At 43.8% G+C, this 21,192-nt stretch overlaps 1 protein-coding gene across 1 annotated transcript in view; it reads right to left on the minus strand.

The window, feature by feature from the left end:
• The window catches only part of thsd7aa (thrombospondin, type I, domain containing 7Aa), a 145,815-nt gene extending 131,911 nt beyond the window's left edge, over nucleotides 1–13,904 (minus strand). The window contains exons 1-5 of the mRNA XM_070438562.1: nucleotides 13,727–13,904; nucleotides 12,290–12,390; nucleotides 1,431–1,454; nucleotides 1,057–1,196; nucleotides 507–697 (exon numbers count right to left, since the gene is read on the minus strand). Of these exons, the coding sequence (XP_070294663.1) occupies nucleotides 507–697; nucleotides 1,057–1,196; nucleotides 1,431–1,454; nucleotides 12,290–12,390; nucleotides 13,727–13,904 (634 nt within the window). The remainder of the gene's footprint in view (nucleotides 1–506; nucleotides 698–1,056; nucleotides 1,197–1,430; nucleotides 1,455–12,289; nucleotides 12,391–13,726) is intronic.
• Nucleotides 13,905–21,192: the final 7,288 nt, after the last annotated feature.

The raw sequence follows: 21,192 nt of genomic DNA on the forward strand, positions 1-21,192 counted from the left end.
AGAGGTCAAAGCACAGGGTAGGGCAGTGTGAGCAGAACCAGCGGTGTCGTTTGACTTAGCAAACGAGGATCGGATGTCGTCGACCTTCTTTTCAAAATGGTTGACGAAGTCATCCGCAGAGAGGGAGGAGGGGGGAGGAGGGGGAGGAGGATTCAGGAGGGAGGAGAAGGTGGCAAAGAGCTTCCTAGGGTTAGAGGCAGATGCTTGGAATTTAGAGTGGTAGAAAGTGGCTTTAGCATAGATGGTATAAAATACAGTATATACATATGAGATGAGTAATGCAAGATATGTAAACATAATTAAAGTGGCATTATTAATACAGTGATCCATTTATTAAAGTGACCAATGATTTCTGAAGTCTGATGTAGGCAGCAGCCTCTCTGAGTTAGTGATGGCTGTTTAGCAGTCTGATGGCCTTGAGATAGAAGCTATTTTTCAGTCTCTCGGTCCAGCTTCGATGCATCTGTACTGACCTTGCCTTCTGGATGGTAGCAGTGTGAACAGGCAGTGGCACGGGTGGTTGTTGTCCTTCATTATCTTTTTGGCCTTCCTGTGGCATCGGGTGCTGTAGGTGTCCTGRAGGGCAGGTAGTTTTCCCCCGGTGATGCGTTGTGCAGACCGCGCTTTGCGGTTGAGGGCGGTGCAGTTGCCATACCAGGCGTTGATGCAGCCCGACAGGATGCTCTCGATTGTGCATCTGTAAAAGTTTGTGAGGGTTWTAGGTGACAAGCCAAATTTCTTCAGCCTCCGTAGGTTGAAGAAGCACTGTTGCGCCTTTTTCACCACACTGTCTGTTTGGGTGAACCATTTCAGTTTGTCCATGATGTTACCCCGAGGAACTTAAAACTTTCCACCTTCACTGCTGTCCYGTCAATGTGGATGGGGGGGTGCTCCCTCCGCTGTTTCCTGAAGTCAACAATCATGTCCTTTGTTTTGTTGACGTTGAGTGAGAGGTTGTTTTCCTGACACCACACTCCGAGTGCCCTCACCTCCTCCCTGTAGGCTGTCTTGTCGTTATTGGTAATCAAGCCTACTACTGTTGTGTCGTCTGCAAACTTGATGATTGAGTTGRAGGCGTGCATGGCCACGCAGTCATGGGTGAACAGGGAGTACAGGAGGGGGCTGAGCACGCACYCTTGTGGGGCCCCGGTGTTGAAGATCAGCGAAGTGGAGATGTTGTTTCCTACCTTCACCACCTGGGGGCGGCCCGTCAAGAAGTGCAGGACCCAATTGCACAGGGGTGATTGAGACCCCAGGGAAGAAACTCAGGGGTTATGCTAATTTGATATACAGCAGACCTAACCCACTCTATTAAATTAGTCAAAACAGGAACATTTGACATCTGGCTAGAAATTAATAAGGAAATTATCTCAACAGAGAAAAATGTCCTCATGTGTGCTACCTATATCCCCCCAATATAATCCCCATACTTTAACGATGACAGCTTCTCCATCCTAGAGGGTGAGATCAACAATTTACAGGCTCAGGGACATGTACTAGTCTGTGGCGACCTAAATCCCAAAACTGGCCAAGAACCCGACACCCTCAGCACACAGGGGGACAAACACCTACCCGGAGGTGACAGCATTCCCTCCCCCATATTCCCCCCTAGACACAACTACAGACACAACTACGACAAGATAACTAACAAAAACAACTGCTGCAGCTCTGTTGGACCCTGGGTTTGTACATAGTCAATGGTAGGCTTCAAGGGGACTCCTATGGTAGGTACACCTATAGCTCATCTCTTGGTCGTAGTATTGTAGACTACTTTATCACTGACCTCAACCCAGAGTCTCTTAGAGTGTTCACAGTCAGTCCACTGACACCCCTATCAGATCTCAGCAAAATCACACTCTACTTGAACAGAGCTATGCTTAATCATGAGGCACCCAAGCCAAAGGAACTGAAAAATATTAAGACATTCTAGAGATGGAAGGAATGGAGGAAGTGCATGGTGGAAAAAGTATGTGAACCCTTGGATTTAATAACTGGTTGACTCTCCTTTGGCAGCAATAACTTCAACCAAATGTTTTCTGTAGTTGTGGATCAGACCTGCACAAACTGTTTCAGTTCAGCAATATTCTTGGATGTCTGGTGTGAACCGGTCTCTTGAGGTCATGCCACAGCACCTCAATCGGGTTGAGTTCAATGACTGGGCCACTCCAGAAGGCGTAGTTTCTTCTGTTGAAGCCATCCTGTTGTTAATTTACTTCTGTATTTTGCGTCGTTCTCCTGTTGCATCACCAAACTTCTGTTGAGCTTAAATTGGTGGACAGATAGCCTTACATACTCCTGCAAAAAGTCTTGATAAACTTGGGAATTAATTTTTTCGTTGCAAGCTGTCCAGGCCCTGAAGCAGCAAAGCAGCCCCAAACCATGATGCTCCCTCCACCATACTTTACAGTTGGGATGAGGTTTTGATGTTGGTGTGCTGTGGATAAACCACTTCTCCAATCTTTTTGGCTCTATAATAAAGAACAAAAAACAAACAGCAAAAACATATAGATGATCAAATACAAATATTAGAATCAACTATTAAAGACTACCAGAACCCAGTGGATTCTCCAATTACATTGAATGAGCTACAAGACAAAATACAAACCCTCCAACTCAAAAAGGCCTGTGGTGTTGATGGTATCCTAAATGAAATGATAAAATATACAGACCACAAATTCCAATTGGCTATACTATACATACCTCGGCCTAAACATCAACGCCACAGGTAACTTCCACAAAGCTGTCAACGATCTGAGAGACAAGGCAAGAAGGGCCTTCTATGCCATCAAAAGAAACATACATTTCAACATATCCTCCTTGTACAACGTAACACAACAAATAATACATGCAGAGCAGAACTAAATCATGAGAAAACAAAAAGATAATAGCTTGACACATTGGAAAGAATTTACAAAAAAACTGAGAGTTCACAGCGGTCAGATATTCTGCCACTGTGAACTCTGTTTTTTGTAAATTCTTTCCAATGTGTCAAGCAAGCTATTATCTTTATGTCTTTATGTTTTTGCTGTTTGTTCTTTGTTATAGAGCCAAAAGACTGGAGAAGTTGTTTATCCATACAGTGGCTAGAAAAAGTATGTGAACCCTTTGGAATTACCTGGATTTCTGCATAAATTGGTCATAAAATTTGATCTGACCTTCATCTAAGTCACAACAAAAGACAAACACAGTCTGCTTAAACTAGTAACACACAAATTATGGTATTTTTCTTGTCTATATTCAGTACATAATTTAAACATTCACAGTGTAGGTTGGAAAAAGTATGTGAAGCCCCTAGGCTAATGACTTCTCCAAAAGCTAATTGGAGTCAGGAGTCAGCTAACCTGGAGTCCAATCAATGAGATGAGATTGGAGATGTTGGTTAGAGCTGCCCTGCCCTATAAAAAACACTCACAACATTTGAGTTTGATATTCACATGAAGCATTGCCTGATATGAACCATGTCTCCAACAAAAGAGATCTCAGAAGACCTAAGATTAAGAATTGTTGACTTGTATAAAGCTGGAAAGGGTTACAAAAGTATCTCTAAAAGCCTTGATGTTCATCAGTCCATGATAAGACAAATTGTCTATAAATGGAGAAAGTTCAGCACTGTTGCTACTCTCCCTAGGAGTGGCCGTCCTGCAAATATGACTGCAAGAGCACAACGCAGAATGCTCAATGAGGTTAAGAAGAATCCTAGAGTGTCAGCTAAAGACTTACATAAATCTCTGGGACATGCTAACATCTCTGTTGATGAGTCTACGATACTTTAAACCCTAAACAAGAATGGTGTTCATGGGAGGACACCACGGAAGAAGCCACTGCTGTCCAAAAAAAACATTGCTGCATGTCTGAAGATCGCAGAAGTGCACCTGGATATTCCACAGCGCTACTGGCAAAATATTCTGTGTACAGATGAAACTAGCGTTGAGTTGTTTGGAAGGAACACACAACACTATGTGAATAGTGACCACTGTGACTGACCCAAAATTAAGGGAATCTTTGACAAAATACACACTCAATGAGCATAGCCTTGCTATTAAGAAAGGCCGCCAAAGGCAGACCTGGCTCTCAAGAGAAGACAGGCTATGAGCATACCGCCCACAAAATGAGATGGAAACTGAGCTGCACTTCCTAATCTCCTGCCAAATCTATGTCCACTTTTAGAGACACATATTTCCCTTAGATTACACAGATCCACAAAGAATGTGAAAACAAATCCCATATCTATTGGCTGAAATACCACAGTGTGCTATCACAGCAGCAATATGTGTGACCTGTTGCCACAAGTAAAGGGCAAGCAGTGAAGACAAACACCATTGTAAATACAACCCATATTTATGTTTATTTTCCCTTAGGAACTTTAACTATTTGCACATCATTACAACACTGTATATAGACATAATATGACATTTGAAATATCTTTATTATTTTGGAACTTTTGTGAGTGTAGTGTTTACTGTTAATTTTTTATTGTTTATTTATTCAATTTGTTGTTGTTGAAATGTAACCTTAATTTAACTAGGAAAGTCAGTTAAGAACAAATTCTTATTTACAATGACGGCCGACACCGGCCAAACGCGAACGACGCTGGGTTAATTCTGCGCCGCCCTATGGGACTCCCAATCACAGCCGGTTGTGATACAGCCTGGATTTGAACCAGAGTGTCTGTAGTGACGCCTTTAGCACTGAGATGCAGTGCCTTAGACCGCTGCGCCACTCACTTTTGTTTATTATCTATTTCACTTGCTTTGGCAATGTAAACATATGTTTCCTATGCCAATAAAGCCCCTTAAATTGAAAAGAATTGAGAGAGAGAGACTGAGTGGTTACTGAAGGGGTAGAGAGGGACAGGATAGAGTGGTTACAGACATCCAGGCTATGCACACTGGTGGCAGCATATGGTGTGATCTGGGTTATGTTGGTCTTGGCTTCCTGGTGTGGTTTAAAGGTTATATATAAGGTTGTGTACACAACTGTGTAAGGGCCTCATAAAGTAGAGTTGTATTTAGCAAGGAAGAAGTGATAGATCTTTTCAGCACAGCAGGGTTACAGTTGCTATCATTGCATTATCGTACAGTGTCATACTGTATCTGCCATAGTTATGAGAGCAGGTTAGGCTACATTATTACTAATAATGTGATTTTCTTACCATTATTGCTATTATCGTTATAAATTGTCTACTCTGAAACTTAGTTCATGGTAGGCTAATCCCATTCGTCATTAGAATTGGAATAAACCAGATCAGAGAAGAGCCAAAGGGTTGTAAGATGTGTCCTGAAGCTATGGAAGATGATGGAGGGATGGAGAGAGGGATGTGGTCTAGGCTGCTTTAATGGCACTGGGACAGGGAGGAGAGATGAGACAGACAAAGGAACGGAGAGAGGGAGAGGGAAAGATGGTGATGATAACAGATAGGGGTTTAAAGAACAGGAGTCCCCGCTCTAACACAGTCCTTACACAACCCCGTGTATAGAGGCAATATTAGGATCAACATAGAGAAAATACCCCCAAATAAACTAGATTAAGACATTTAAGACGACCAATGTGAAACACGTCTGCTGCTATGGATTTGAGTAAGAGAAAATAAGACCGTTCAAAGTCAACTAAGAAAAGTATTAAGAAACAGCTATTTTAGGAGCAGTGCTAGAATCAACAAAGACAAAAATAGACCCAGACACAAGACAGTATAAGAGACTGGAGAGGCGGTGTTGACGTAATGCTGCTAGCGTGGATGTGATCAGAGGGGCTGGGTCTCTGTACAGAACAGGGAATAGACTGACATTTGGGACGACCCAGTGAGACATGAAATGACAACAAAGGACAGATCAATGAAAGATACTGTAAAATAAGGAACTCTATATTTAGAATGTGGGTTAGACTTATTCCCTTCTTAAAGCAAGCCTTAGTCGCCTTCTACGAATCCCATTTACAGTGTACACTTCTGTACTTCCTGGAAGGATAAGCTACAGCAAAATCTCTAACCATTAAAGATGTATAATGTTTACTGTATAAAGAGCTTGAAAGCATTTGCCTAACAAAAATACAAACAAAAACAGATTGTGTCTGGTGATTGTGTCTGGTGATATGACAGATCGTAAAGACACACACATGAGCGTGACATGATCCTTAAAGACGTCTTAAGAGATCTGTTTAAATCTGTTGGGCCTTTGAGTTGTTCAGAATAATCCTTTAATGACTCAAGACTGACCTGGATATCAGTGTGTGAGTGTGTGTCTGTCTCTCTCTCTCTGTGTGTGCCCACAAAGCTCATCACTAAGCAAAGGACGCTGTGACTAAACACCTCCCTCTGCAACTGGATCCTGGACTTCCTGACGAGTCTCCCCCAGGTGGTAAGGGTAGACAACAACACGTCTGCCACGCTGATTCTCAACACTGGGGCCCCTCAGGGGTGCGTGCTTAGTCCCCTCCTGTACTCCCTGTTCTCCCTGTTCACATACGCACTATACATACACATGGATTTAGTACTGTAGATATGTGGTAGTGGTGGAGTAGGGGCCTGAGGGCACACAGTGTGTTGTGAAATCTGTGAATGTATTGTAATGTTTTTAAAATTGTATAAACTGCCTTAATTTCGCTGGACCCCAGGAAGAGTAGCTGCTGCGTTGGCAGCAGCTAATGGGATCCATAATAAATACAAATACAAAATATCCATGACTGCGTGGCCAAACACAACTCCAACACCATCATTAACTTTGCTGACGACACAACAGTGGTAGGCCTGATCACCGACAATGATGAGACAGCCTATAGGAGGGAAGTCAGAGACCTGGCAGTGTGGTGCCAGGACAAAAACCTATCCCTCTATGTGAGCAAGACAAAGGAGCTGATCATGGACTACAGAAAAAGGCGGGCCGGATAGGCCCCTATTAACATCGATGGGGCTGTAGTGGAGCGGGTAAAGAGCTTCAAGTTCCTTAGTGTGCACATCACCAACAAACTATCATGGTCCAAACACAACAGTCGTGAAGAGGGCACGACAACACCTTTTCCCTCTCAGCTGACTGAAAAGATTTGGCATGGGTCCCCAGACCCTCAAAAAGTTGCACCATCACTTCCTGTTATGGCAACTGCATGACATCCGACCGTAAGGCGCTACAGATGGTAGTGTGTACTGCCCAGTACATCACTGGGGCAAAGCTTCCTGCCATCCAGGACCTATATACTAGGCGGTGTCAGAGGAAGGCCCAAAAAATAGTCAACAACTCCAGTCACTCAAGTCATAGACTATTCTCTCTGCTACCGCATGGCAAGCAGTACCGGAGCACCAAGTCTTGGACCAAAAGGCTCCTTAGCGGCTTCTACCCCCAAGACATAAGCCTGCTGAACAATTAATCAAATGGCCACCTGGACTATTTACATTGACACAAACCTGCCCCTCCACCCCTTTGTTTTTACACTACAGCTACGCGCTGCTTATTATCTATGCATAGTCACTCTACCCCTACCTACATGTACAAATTACCTTGACTAACCTGTACCCCGCATATTGACTCGGTACCGGTACCCCTGTATTTAGCCTCGTTATTGTTATTTTATTGTGTTACTTTTTTACTTTAATGTATTTTTTTACTTTAGTTTATTTTCTTAACTCTATTTCTTGAACTGCATTGTTGGTTAAGGGCTTGTAACTTAGCATTTCAAGATAAAGTCTACACCTGTTGTCACGCATGTGATAAATAACATTTGATTTGTGTGTGTGTGTGTGTGTGTGTGTGTGTGTGTGTGTGTGTGTGTGTGTGTGTGTGTGTGTGTGTGTGTGTGTGTGTGTGTGTGTGTGTGTGTGTGTGTGTGTGTGTGTGTGTGTGTGTGTGTGTGTGTGTGTGTGTGTGTGTGTGTGTGTGTGTGTGTGTGTGGTGTGTGTGTGTGTGTGTGTGTGTGTGTGTGTGTACATTCATGTAGATCTATGACAGATCTCAATCCATATCACCTCATAATAACCCGTAAAACAAATGAGAGAGGAGACTTTATGTTGAGCTAAAGCACTGGTAGCAGTCAGCAGTAAGCAGTACGTAGCATCTGGAGGATTTAAGAGTACATCCAAGCAAGGTGAGGTCAGGGTGCTCTCTAACCTCTAACCTGTGTTCCATGCAGCATTGTGACTTACTATCAAGCTCATTAAAGCTCACTGTAAAGCACGTACATGATGAGATAAGGGCAGGCTGCAAGAGGATTCCACAAGATTAGAAAGTTCTATGGAGGTTGTTTCTCTGAAGGAAATCCCTCTGGTCTCTATTGCATGGCTCTCCTTAGAGATATCTGATACTGCTTTCAGTGATGATATCAGTATCTAACAGTAGCATCTGCCTACATTTGTATGTCAACAACATGACATATGAATACGGTGATTTGTATGACCTAAGCTAAAGAATAGAGGCCCAAAGATTGATCACTGGGGAAGCCATTTTGTACGCACTGTATTCTATCAGGTAAATATGAATCCAAGCATTAAAAAAAGAGGGTTCTGGAAGCAGAACTAGGTAAAAGCCCTCCTGTTCTGAATCAAATCAAATTAGCCTGCATGAGAAAGAGGTTATCAGCCTTAGAGAGAATGTTACATGATATTAAGCCCCTGAATGGAGACAGCAGCAAAACAGTGACACATGGCCACAAAGGGAACAACAGGGAACATCAGGACACTGTGCCCCCATTATGGCTCCGGCTGGGGTTTGTCTTGATCCATTATAAGGTCACAGTGGCAGATTATTTTATTCTGGGCAGATCAGGACCCTGCTGTGTGTCTGTTTCATGTGAACCATTTTCAATTTAAAGCCAGAGAAAGAATAAACGGTACCAAAAAAGCATAGCTACTTCACCATACTGTGGACTGTAACTGAAAGTTATGTGTCCAAATTTCACTTCATTTTGAAGACTACAACCTCCAATGTATCCAATATATTTTAACATTGCACAGACAGTGTACCACAAGGTATCAGACTCAGTACAGGAAACGTCCTCTGCTCCGGTTTCCACACATAATATACCTCTCTATGAGATCACTGATTACACAGCATTATTCTCATCTAGCTGTCGCTGTGCCTGCAAGGTCAATCAGAGGTCGCCGTGGCCTGGTGGGCTCAGCGAGCACAGCAGCCAGGCAGAGAAGATGATGGGAGGGAGGTAGGGAGGGAATCCCCGGGGGAGACACCGCCACTGTACCGCCGAAGAGCTCTCCTCTGCAGTTATGTGTGTCAACATCTCTGGGAGAGAGTTTGAAAAATTTTCACGCTGACGCATTACTCCACAGGATTTGGGAACGGGAAAGGGGATACCTAGTCAGTTACACAACTGAATGCATTAAACCGAAATGGTCTTCCACATTTAACCCAACCCCTCTGAATCAGATTTGCATTTGGTCTCCGTGCTAATTAGGGCTGGTTGATATATCATGAATAACGGTATACTGGGTTTTACACTACTGTCTATAATGATATTTTGATACAGTGCTAAATCAAATGAAAAGTTTGTTTTGTCCTAGTTTGGTGGAATATAGATCAAACAGAATACAGAAAGACTTGTACAACCACTTAGAATTCATGTGCTTCCATCCTAGGGTCATGCACTACTCGTAAAAAATATTTAGAACTTGTATTATTCAAAAACATAAAATACTGTCAAATACTGCCATGAATTTGACAAATATTGTGATATGATATTTTGGACATATCACCCAGCCCTAGTGCTAATGCTTTGTCTTTAAGCTCAGTGGGCAAACACAATCTTCTGGTGCACAAACAACCTTGGCTCAAATCCAATCGGTCATTTTCAGACTGCCTAGGTAGACTGGTTGAGGTACAAGACCCTAATCTATTCACAAGTGTGCATTGTTTACGTTTGACAGGCCCTCAGTCACCTCCTAAGGAGAGAGGTACAGGCAGAAAAATTATCATTTTCCCATTATGCTGAAGTGGATTTCTCTTCTCCCCTGAGGTGTTGGGGCTGTGTGCGTGCGTGCCTGCCTGCCTGCCTGCCTGCCTGCCTGCCTGCCTGCCTGCCTGCCTGCCTGCCTGCCTGCCTGCCTGCCTGCCTGCCTGCCTGCCTCTGTATGAGGGAATGGGAGAGAGGGCAGGGAGAGAAGGAGAGAAAGAGATAAGGAAGGATAGGCTGAGCGATAGAGAAAGAGAGAGCGCTGCCCTCCAGCAGTGCAGGGGTAGTGTGCTGAGTGGCACCGTGCCGTATCAGGGCCAGTGTGTCAGTGAGCACAGAAAAATGAGCTGGCCAGATGAATCAATGATGATGAATCATGTCCACTGTTGAGGGCCGGCAATTTAGCTGTTCATTTTTTTTAAACACATTTGTCCCCTTATTTTAGAGGTGAGGCATTTTTACCATTTTTCTTGGGGCTGAGGCAGACGGCTACTGTGTCCTTTCAAACTAGGAATGTTTGTGGTAAAGGGCTTGCAATAGTCTGCAAACAAACAAGTAAATAAAGTGACAAAGACATCTGTTTAGGAGAGCATTCCATAAGCATTGGACAAGCGTTCCACAGGAGTTCCCTCAAGTCAACACTCGACAGACTTGATCTCAAGCACAAAACCATATTCATACAGAGCCAGTCAAATACATGAAACATGTTGGTTATAACAATGAAAGACGGATTGTTCAAGCAAACTTCCATTGTCCTACCAAGTTGCTGAATATCTGTCCATGTACAAAGTCAACCTTGACAGACATGTGAATGGCATTTTTTGTACGGCTTATGATGAAAATATGAAGTATCAGTGATACTACAGTACTGTATCTCATCTTCCTGGTAGATTGGGTATCGTGAAGTCACCTTGAACCATCATACAGCCTATATCTGAAATGAGAACTCATCGATAGATGATGTCTCCATAAACCCATGTATAATCATATCATGTCCCAGTCAGAGAGAGTATGGAGAGACATACTGTAAGTTATGAATAATTCAACACAAGGCGAGGGCCAAAAATGTAAAGAAAAATGAAGTATTCAACTAGATGTTTAAGAACACTCATCATAATTTAAGTGTTAATTATTTAACAACTGTAGTGTAGTGTAGTGTAGTGTAGTGTAGTGTAGTGTAGTGTGTGTGTGTGTGTGTGTGTGTGCGTGTGTGCGTGTGTGCGTGCGTGCGCGTGTGTGTGTGTGTGCGCGCGCACACATGGATGCTGTAATTTCAAGTATAATTGGCAAATGATTGCTATCGATTGAACCTTAGCTTCTGATAACTGCCCCTCCCCCACACTTAACAGATCAGCCGTGGGCTGGGGATTATATTCACAATATGGAATCCGTCAATATCTACRATTGAGCCACCACTAGACAGTTATGGAACGTAAAGATGGTGGAATCGTGTTTAAAAGCCATACAGAAGAACCCTTTGAACTGTTGACATAGTAGTCTGTATTTTATGTTGTTGGTATTGTTGTTTGGAACATAGAAAACAATTGATTTGCACCATGTGGAGGATCTGTCGTTATCTGTCTGTGTCTCAGAGCCTGAGGGGAGGGATTCTCATTGTAACACACTGGATATGTGGGGGAGAGGAAGACACACATGTGCACACACTCAAATATGTACACGCACACATGCAGAATTGAACATGTTTACGGTCAATTCCTTTGCTGTAAACAACAACAGAAACACAAAGAAGTGTGTGTGAAGGGTGTGTGAAGAGTGTGTGAAGGGTATGTGAAGGGGGTGTGAAGGGGGTGTGAAGGGGGTGTGAAGGGTGTGTGAAGGGTGTGAAGGGTGTGTGAACAGTGTTGTGAAGGGTTGTGAAGGGTGTGTGAAGGTGTGTGAAGGGTGTGTGAAGGGTGTGTGAAGAGAGTGTGTGAAGGGTGTGTGAAGGGTGTGAAGGGTGTGTGGTGAAGAGTGTGTGTAAGTGTGGGTGAACAGTGGTGTGAGGAGTATGTGAAGGGGGTGTGAAGGGTGTGTGAAGGGTGTGAAGGGTGTGTGAAGAGTGTGTGAAGTGTGTGTGGAGGGTGGGTGAAGAGTGTGTGAAGGGTATGTGAAGGGTGTGAAGAGTGTGTGAAGTGTGAAGTGTGTGTGAAGAGTGTGTGAAGTGTGTGTGAAGCGTGTGTGAAGAGTGTGTGAAGCTAGTCCAGAAATCACAATAGTGACAGTACAGTGCAGCAGTGCCGCTGCCGCAGTCCTGGAATGAAAACAGGTGAAAACAGGACAACCAAACAATAGATCTCTGCAACACATTCTCCACCGTACCATCTCCAATGCTCAATCTGAAACACATTCTCCACCGTACCATCTCCCACCAATTCAATCTGCAACACATTCTCCACCGTACCATCTCCACCATGCTCAATCTGAACACATTCTCCACCGTGCCATCTCCCACCATCTCTATCTGCAACACATTCTCCACCGTACCATCTCCACCATACTCATCTGGAACACATTCTCCACCGTACCATCTCCACCATGTTCTATCTGCAACACATTCTCCACGTACCATCCTCACCATACTCCAATCTGGAACACATTCTCCACCGTACCATCTCCCCATACTCTATCTGCAACACATTCTCCACCGTACCATCTCACCATGCTCTAATCTGCAACACATTCTCCACCGTATCACTCTCCACCATGCTCCTATCTGCAACACATTCTCCACCGTACCATCTCCAATGCTCAATCTGCAACACATTCTCCACCGTACCATCTCCACCATACTCAATCTGAAACACAATCTCCACCGTACCATCTCCACCATGCTCAATCTGCAACACATTCTCCACCGTGCCATCTCCACCAGCTCTATCTGCAACACTTTCCACCGTACCATCTCCACCCCATACTCTATCTCCAACACATCTCCACCGTACCATCTCCACCATGCTCTATCTGCAACACATTCTCCACCGTACCATCTCCACTATACTCTATCTTAACACATTCTCCACCGCACCATCTCCATCATACCTATCGCAACACTTCTCCACACACCATCTCCACCATGCTCTATCTGCAACACATTCTCCACCGTACCATCTCCACCATTTCTATCTGCAACACATCTCCACCGTACCATCTCCACCATACTCTATCTGCAACACATTTCCACCCGTACCACTCCACCATACTCTATCTGCAACACATTCTCCACCGTACCATTCCCCACCATTCTCTATCTGCAACACATTCTCCACCGTACCATCTCCACCATACTCTATCTGCAACACATTTCCACCTACCATCTCCACCATGCTCTATCTGCAACACATTCTCCACCGTACCATCTCCACCATGTCTATCTGCAACACATTTCCACCTACCACTCCACCATACTCTATCCTGCAACACATATCCACCGACCATCTCCACCATCTCTATCTGCAACACATTCTCCACCTACCATCTCCACCATACTCAATTCGCAACACATTCTCCACCGTACCATCTCCACCAGCTCAATTTGCAACACATTCTCCACCGTACCATCTCCACCATACTCATCTGAACACATTCTCCCACTACCATCCACCATGCTCTATCTGCAACACATTCTCCACCGTATCATCTCCACCATGCTCTATCTGCAACACATTCTCCACCGTACCATCTCCATAGCTCATCTGCAACACATTCTCCCACGTACCATCTCCACCATACTCAATCTGCAACACATTCTCCACCGTACCATCATCCACCTATGCCCAATGCAAACTTCTCCACCGTACCATCTCCACCATGCTCTATCTGCAACACATCTCCACCGTACCATCTCCACCATACTCCATCTGCAACACATTCTCCACCGTACCATCTCCACCATACTCTATCTGCAACACATTCTCCACCGTACCATCTCCACCATACTCAATCGCGAACACATCTTCCACCGTACCATCTCCACCATGCTCATCTGAACACATTCTCCACCGTACCATCTCCACCATACTCTATCTCCAACACATTCTCCACCGTACCATCTCCACCATGCTCTATCTGCAACACATTCTCCACCGTACCATCCACTACTACTCTATCTGCAACACATTCTCCACCGCACCATCTCCATCATTACTCTATCTGCAACACATTCTCCACCGTACCATCTCCACCATACTCTATCTGCAACACATTCCCCACCGCTACCATATCTGCAACACATTCTCCACGTACCATCCTCCACCATGCCTATCTGCAAACACATTTCCACCGTACCATCTCCACCATGTTCTATCTGCAACACATTCCCACCGTACCATCTCCACCATACTCTATCTGCAACACATTAATCCACCGTACCATCTCCACCATTCTATCTGCAACACATTCTCCACCGTACCATTCCACCATGTTCTATCTGCAACACATTCTCCACCGTACCATCTCTCCACCATACTCTATCTGCAACACATTCTCCCACCTACCATCTCCACCATTCTCTATCTGCAAACACCATTCTCCACCGTACCATCTCCACCATCTCTATCGCAACACATTCTCCACCGTACCATCTCCACCATTCTCTATCTGCAACACATTCTCCACCTCACCATCTACCATGCTCTATCCAACACATTCTCCACCGTACCATCTCCACCATGCTCAACTGAAAACACATTCTCCACCGTTACCATCTCCAGCATGACGCTAGCTAAAGGATTTATATGTGTAATGCTCAAAATAAAATGTATATCTGAATGCTAACTGAAAAATGATACTGTAATCATATCAAACTGATTAATCCTCCCTTTGTAAGCGCTAGTGTATATTTTTTTATTTATTTTTGGGTTGTGTTGTGTGTGTGTGTGTGTGTGTGGTGTGTGGTGTGTGTTGTGTTGTGTGTGTGTGTGTGTGTGTGTGTGTGTTGTGTTGGTTGGTTGGTTGTGTGTGTGTGTGTGTCCCTTGTATTGTTGTGGATGGAGGATGACTGTTGGGATGGCAAATTTGGGCTTATGGAGGGCCATGGGAGGAAAATTGTCGGAAGGAGAGGGTTGGAGGAGGGCTATAAGGGGATGGCATAGAGTAGGGAGGTGGGGATGGGTGGGTGAGGAGGAGAGGGTGTACTAGGGGTAGGTGTTGATTAGCCCACTTTACAGTCTCATTCATACAGATCTAGGCCATGTTGTTCTGGGCCACATCTTGGCCATAACACGTCGTTCTCCATCCATGCTGCATTTAGCTGCTGGTGATCATCATGACGCAAGTGAAGAGCGTGTTGAGCAGAGTGAACACTGACATCTCTTCTGCTATGCAATAATATATATGACAGATATATGATAGAAACACTGTAAATACTAGATGTCACGGGACTTCTCTCAGTTGAAGTGATAAAGCATACCATAAAACATTGACATCAAAAGATGGAATTGACAAGAACAAAGTTCCTAGTGTGTGTCCAGTTTTTCTGAACGTCTGAGAATGTATCAGGTCATCAACAGTACAATGTTGTCGATAAGATCTTATAGAGTGCTATACTGTAGATCCATTGAGATTCAGTTTCCCTGTAGATAAGAATCTCTATCAAAATTCCCTTGATTGATTTCCTCTTTCTTTTTAATATTCATAACTCCCTCCTCACATGCTGCATGGGGCTTGTGAGCGCCTTCAAATACACCGACCATGATGTACTTACTATTGTACATTAACATAGAGAGGATTAGCATATGGCTTTTATTGAAATATTAATGTGCCCGGTCGTGCAGCGTGGCTTAATGATGCCTGTGAATTAGCAGGGTGGAGGAGTGTTGCTATGCAGGTGGATCTGTCTGATGAGTGGAGGTGCTAACAGTGCTATAACGAGGGGGATGGGATGTGACTGGTGTGTGGCTATTGGCTTACACGAGGAACTGTGATTTCAGTCATATTGCCATGCTATATCAGACACTACCATTACCAGAAACAGAAGATACATATTAGCATTTGTATATTATGTTATAGTGCTGCAATGTTGGACATGAATGACAGTTGATATGTGGGCCTTCCGATTATTCAAGGTGGAACATTTACACTAACGGCTAACTCTCTGCTATTTCCTTCAATGGACATGTCACTGAACTATTTTTCGTTTGGGGGTTGTAAGTGGTGAAGGGCAGTGATTAGTCTCTGTTGTTGCTTTCCCAGCCGTAGCCAGCTGACATCATGAATCTAAAATGACAAATCTGCTCTCCAAGAACACATTACTCTTTTGGAGGGCACCGTTGTCAGACAATAGCTGTTTAAATATTTAATGTTAATGCATCATGGCCTGGCTGCCAGGCTGAGCGATGGATCTATTGCCCTCCAGTGATCTTCACCTACCCGCCCGAACCCTAATGGGTAATCCCAGGAGACATGAACAGGAAGTAAGTTATGGGGGGCGGGATTCATGTCAATTCATAGGTCAGTCTTGGGCAATGTCCAATAACAATACATCTGAAAGGATCGGATAGGTAAACAATATGTTAATGGAGCCAACTTTGTCTATTGACTATTCACCATACTGCTTATTAACGGAGTACATTTGAGGAAACATGTACATTTTTTAAATCATTTGAGTCAATTAGCAGACACTCTTATCCAAAGTGACTTACAGGAACAATGAGGGTTAAGAGCCTTGCTCAAAGGCACATCAACAGATGTTTCACCTAGTCGGCTTGGGGATTCGAACCATTGACCTTTTGGTTACTAGCCCAACGCTCTTAACCGCTAGGCTCCCTGCCACCCAAGACCCTCAACATCAAGCCTCACCCCTCCTTGAGTCAATCGTTGTACACCGTACTTATGAAGATGGTGCATGTTAGAGCAACAAAAACAACACAACCAATGTAATCATACTTTAGACCAGGGATGGGCAACTGGCGACCATGTGGCGGCCATTTATTTTTGGGGGGTAATTCAGTCAGGATCTCAACTTACTGTAAAATAGTCTAGCGTACAGCTATCTAAACTTGTATTAAGCATGGTCGAATTACCGACCGAGGGGCCCATTGATCATCAGTTATCATATTAAAAAACTGCAAACATTTGCCTCACCCTATGGCAAAATGTGTAGAATTGCAGGAAATGAGTTATACAATTGCTAAATCTTCTCTCCACCACCTGACAAAATGTGTAGAATTGCAGTAAATTAACTTTAAAACATACTTTTTTCTCTTCACTGTCACAGTATGGATGTTGGTGCGTTCCCTCATGATGAGTAACTTATTGCCCATTCCTGCTTTAGAACTAAATAAGCGTAAGACTATTTTGCTTATAGGCCTACTGGTACACATGAACACACCCACCTGCGTTGCTCACACCCGCTGTGCGCCACGCCAAGCCAATTGTTTTTCACAGCGAGACGCTACACTGTCTGCCTCTGTTCTCTTGCCCTCTCGTTGTGTTTCAACTTGAATAATCTGATTACAGAGATATACTTCATTAGAATGGAGATAATTGCGTTAACATTCATGGGAGCACGCCGACAAAATGTTTTATCGACACAGTGTGAGATCAGGAAATTCAAATGTTCCCACTGTAATATCTGAATCTATAGGAAGTCACGGCTTATATTATGAGGAATAGAAGGGTTTTTATTTAACCGTTCTTTCACCAGGAAAGTCAATTGACTTGTTCTCATCTACAAGAAGTTAACCTATGTTGCTTGGGCACAATTCCCATATCTGGTAGCTTTTCTAGGACCACTGCTACAGCCTTGATACAATATGTAGTTAAGATGGACTTTTATTTTCCCACTGTCTCTATGCACAATCACAGGACTTTACACACTCACGCACGCTGACACTCCAACACACACATAACATGCGCACACATTTATATTGACTCTACACACACGCACACCCACTCACGTACAATCCTAATTTACGCTGCTGCTACTCCGTTTATCCAATATCCTGATGCCTAGTCACCTTATCCCTATACATATCTACCTCTATCACTTCAGTATCCCTGCACATTGTAAATATGGTACTGAACTGACCCTGTATATAGTATGAATAATTAGCTTCTTACTTTCTCATGTTCTTCTTATTTCTTGTTTTTATATCTCGTGTTTTTGTTCTACCTTGTTATTTGTAGTGCTACATTGATATTGATTACTGCATTGTTGTGTTTAGTGCATGAAAGAAAGGCATTTCACTGTACTTCACTGTACTTCACTGTACAACATGGCTTGGAATACAGTAGGATTTGCAGGTTTTGCAGGGCATTCAGCATAAACTGATGACACATGCCTTCCTCACCACTCACTAAACCATTTGAATTAGCTCCTGTAAAGCCTATCTACAGTAGCGCAGCAGAACACAATAACAAACAAATAAACACAACAACAGCACTTGGCTGCTTACCTAAGCCTTTGAGAAGCCGCAGATCCCTTATGAAGCCAAACAAACAAATACACTCCATTGTTATAGAGGAACAATGGATCATTTAATTGGCTAATAATCGTTTACTCATGCCTGAGTGGTCACGATATTAGGGCTATACGCAATCCATCCGAGGAAAACCTTTATTAAACTATGTGTGTGTGTGTGTTGTGTGTGTGTGTGTGTGTGTGTGTGTGTGTGTGTGTGTGTGTGTGTGTGTGTGTGTGTGTGTGTGTGTGTCCTGTTTGGTAGAGAGAGGTTATTCAGAGGGGGATACACACTCATTTTGGAGCCACAATTAGTTTTTTTTATGGGGAAATGTAATTGTCTCGGTGGTCTGGATGGAATTACCCACAATGCCCTAAGTACTCCTAAGAGACCTGGATGGGAGGAAGGCGCCTGGAGAGAAGGGATGCAGGGGGGAAGATGGGAGGGGGTTGGTAGTTGCAATATGGGGCTGCCTGGCTGTCGTCTTTCATTTTGAGCTGCTTTTTATTCGTTTTTTACGGGGTGAAGGAAGGGACAAGGCTGTATTACACTGTTATAACACACTGGATACACTGTCAGACTGACTCTGAGTCTGTTTGGGGTTCTACTTGTGCATTTCGGTGATTGGGATTATCTTTCTTTCATAAAGTACACTAACAAAAAACGGCTACGGTGTCCATATTAGGAAATAGTCCCATGTCCTTGGGAGAACATAATACTCAGAGCTGCTGGCATTAAAACAAGTATTGCTGGTTTATTGTGGGTTTGTGGGAGTAAACAATATTCCCCATACGATGATTGTTTGTGAAAGGAAGACCACTGATAGAATATGTATTGTACCCTTGGGCGAAACCCCACCACTCCGTTCACCACTAGAATAGCTGATTAAAAAAGCAGGCATAATAGAAGTCACTTAGATAAGCTGATCACGTCATCAACACTGCATACAATACATCACCACATAAGGTGTGCAGCCTTATCAAATAGAGTAAATGGGAAGTGTTTAAGCACTAATGGTAAGCAACATCTCTGTTATTACAATAAATAAGAAGTAGCCTATAGTGCACAGCCGCATTGTAGTGGTAACACTCCTCGGCATATGTAACACATACGTCTCTCCACCGGAGACCGGGGTTCAATCCCAGCATCCATCCTTCCCACTGTTTCTCTACTACTTGCCTGTCTCCTCTCTGAATTCCTTACTGTCTAAATAAAGTGGAAAAACCTGAAACATATATTTGAAATAATATATATTTAAACCTATAGATACCATGCTCTCTGTGTCTTTCACAGTTGGTCTCAGTTAGGTTTTGCACCTGCAGCCACAAAGCTGTTAGTAAAAAGTACACCATTTAGACCAATGGGTCCCAACCAGAGGTACTAGGACCCCTGGGGGTACTTGAGAAGACTCATTATACCAAAGGCCTACTGGTAAAATGCACATGAGGGGGTACTTCAGGGGTACTTCAGGCAGAGCAACACTCAGTAGTTGGTACAGTAAGCGAAAAGGGTTGGGAACCACCGGTTTAGACTAGAAGCGTATTAACCATATGGTAGAAGGACAAAGGTCCCAGAAAACCACAAACCACAGGGAGGCTGGACACTTTGTTGTCAGGTCCCCAGGGTACGATGCCACTAATGCCCATACTACACAATCTCACAGTGTGGCATTTCTGCGACCTTTGAGGAAAAGCCACATGGGTATTTTACTAGGAGCCCCGAACACAGGACAAAAAAAGAAACAGCCAAACAATAGCATGCAAATGAATGAGAAATGTTAGATGAATGCCCATTGTTTCCAAATTTGGGTAGCGTTGTGTACTGTGAGTGTTTGCACTTCATAAGTGGTGCCAGTGAGGTGAGGAGCAGGTCAGGGGTGGGTTAGCTAGCGGGGAACTTGTTTTTGGGAACATCACATAGTATTGCAACAGAGCATAGAGAGGTGGAGAGCTTTCAATTGGAGATTAAAATATGACATCTGCGATGGAAACTCTAAATAAAGCTGCTTCAATAGCGACAAGATTATCTAAATTGTAATGCAGGTGAACAGACTGCATTCTGTTCTGACCCGGGCTTCAACTCACAACCCTCTGCACAACAACACACGTCCTCTCTTGCACAGTTGCGTTCTTGTTTCAGACAGTGCTTGACTACCTGTGAAGAAGCCATCTTTGATGGTTAGCTGTGGCTTTAGAACAGTTTGTCTGGACTTTGCCTCACCTTCCCTCCAGGAAGCGGCTTCTCTCTTACCTCTCCCCTCCTGCTGAGAATATCTACACAACCTCCCATTGACCCTCCCAATCATAGTCTGAAATGACTAACACACTCATAGAGCCACATCTACACTTAGAATTAAAACAGTGCTCCAAACATTTGATGCTCTTTGGGAAGTGGGAGAAGGGAGGGATGGATAGATGGAGAGAAAGAGACAGAGAAAGAGAGAGAGACAGAGAGAGAGTGCGAGAAAAAGAGATTAAGATGAAGTGTGTCCACCGCCCACTGGATACAGTGAATAAAGCAGGACTCCTTTAAACCAGTCTATCTGAAGCCCTCTGCTCTACACCAAGCCCCCTGGCCAGTTCAGATTGAAGAATCTCTCTATCAGCAAGACATCCCCAGTTTAAAGCCAAGTCTCCACAGCAGGTGAGACATCAAAACCAGCCACTGACCCCCCCCCCCCCCCCCCCCCCCCCCCCAGTCATCCTCATCCTCTAGGATCTGCAGTGCTTGCATTTAAAGGGCACCTCCTGCACCCCGCCCCTCTCTATGAAGACTATTATAATATAAACAGGAAGGTACAGTCTCTCTCTCTATGAAGACTATTATAATATAAACAGGAAGGTACAGTCTCTCTCTCTATGAAGACTATTATAATATAAACAGGAAGGTACAGTCTCTCTCTCTA

This window comes from Salvelinus sp. IW2-2015, unplaced genomic scaffold (assembly GCF_002910315.2).
Source record: "Salvelinus sp. IW2-2015 unplaced genomic scaffold, ASM291031v2 Un_scaffold1020, whole genome shotgun sequence".
In the NCBI taxonomy this organism is placed as follows: Eukaryota; Metazoa; Chordata; class Actinopteri; order Salmoniformes; family Salmonidae; genus Salvelinus; species Salvelinus sp. IW2-2015.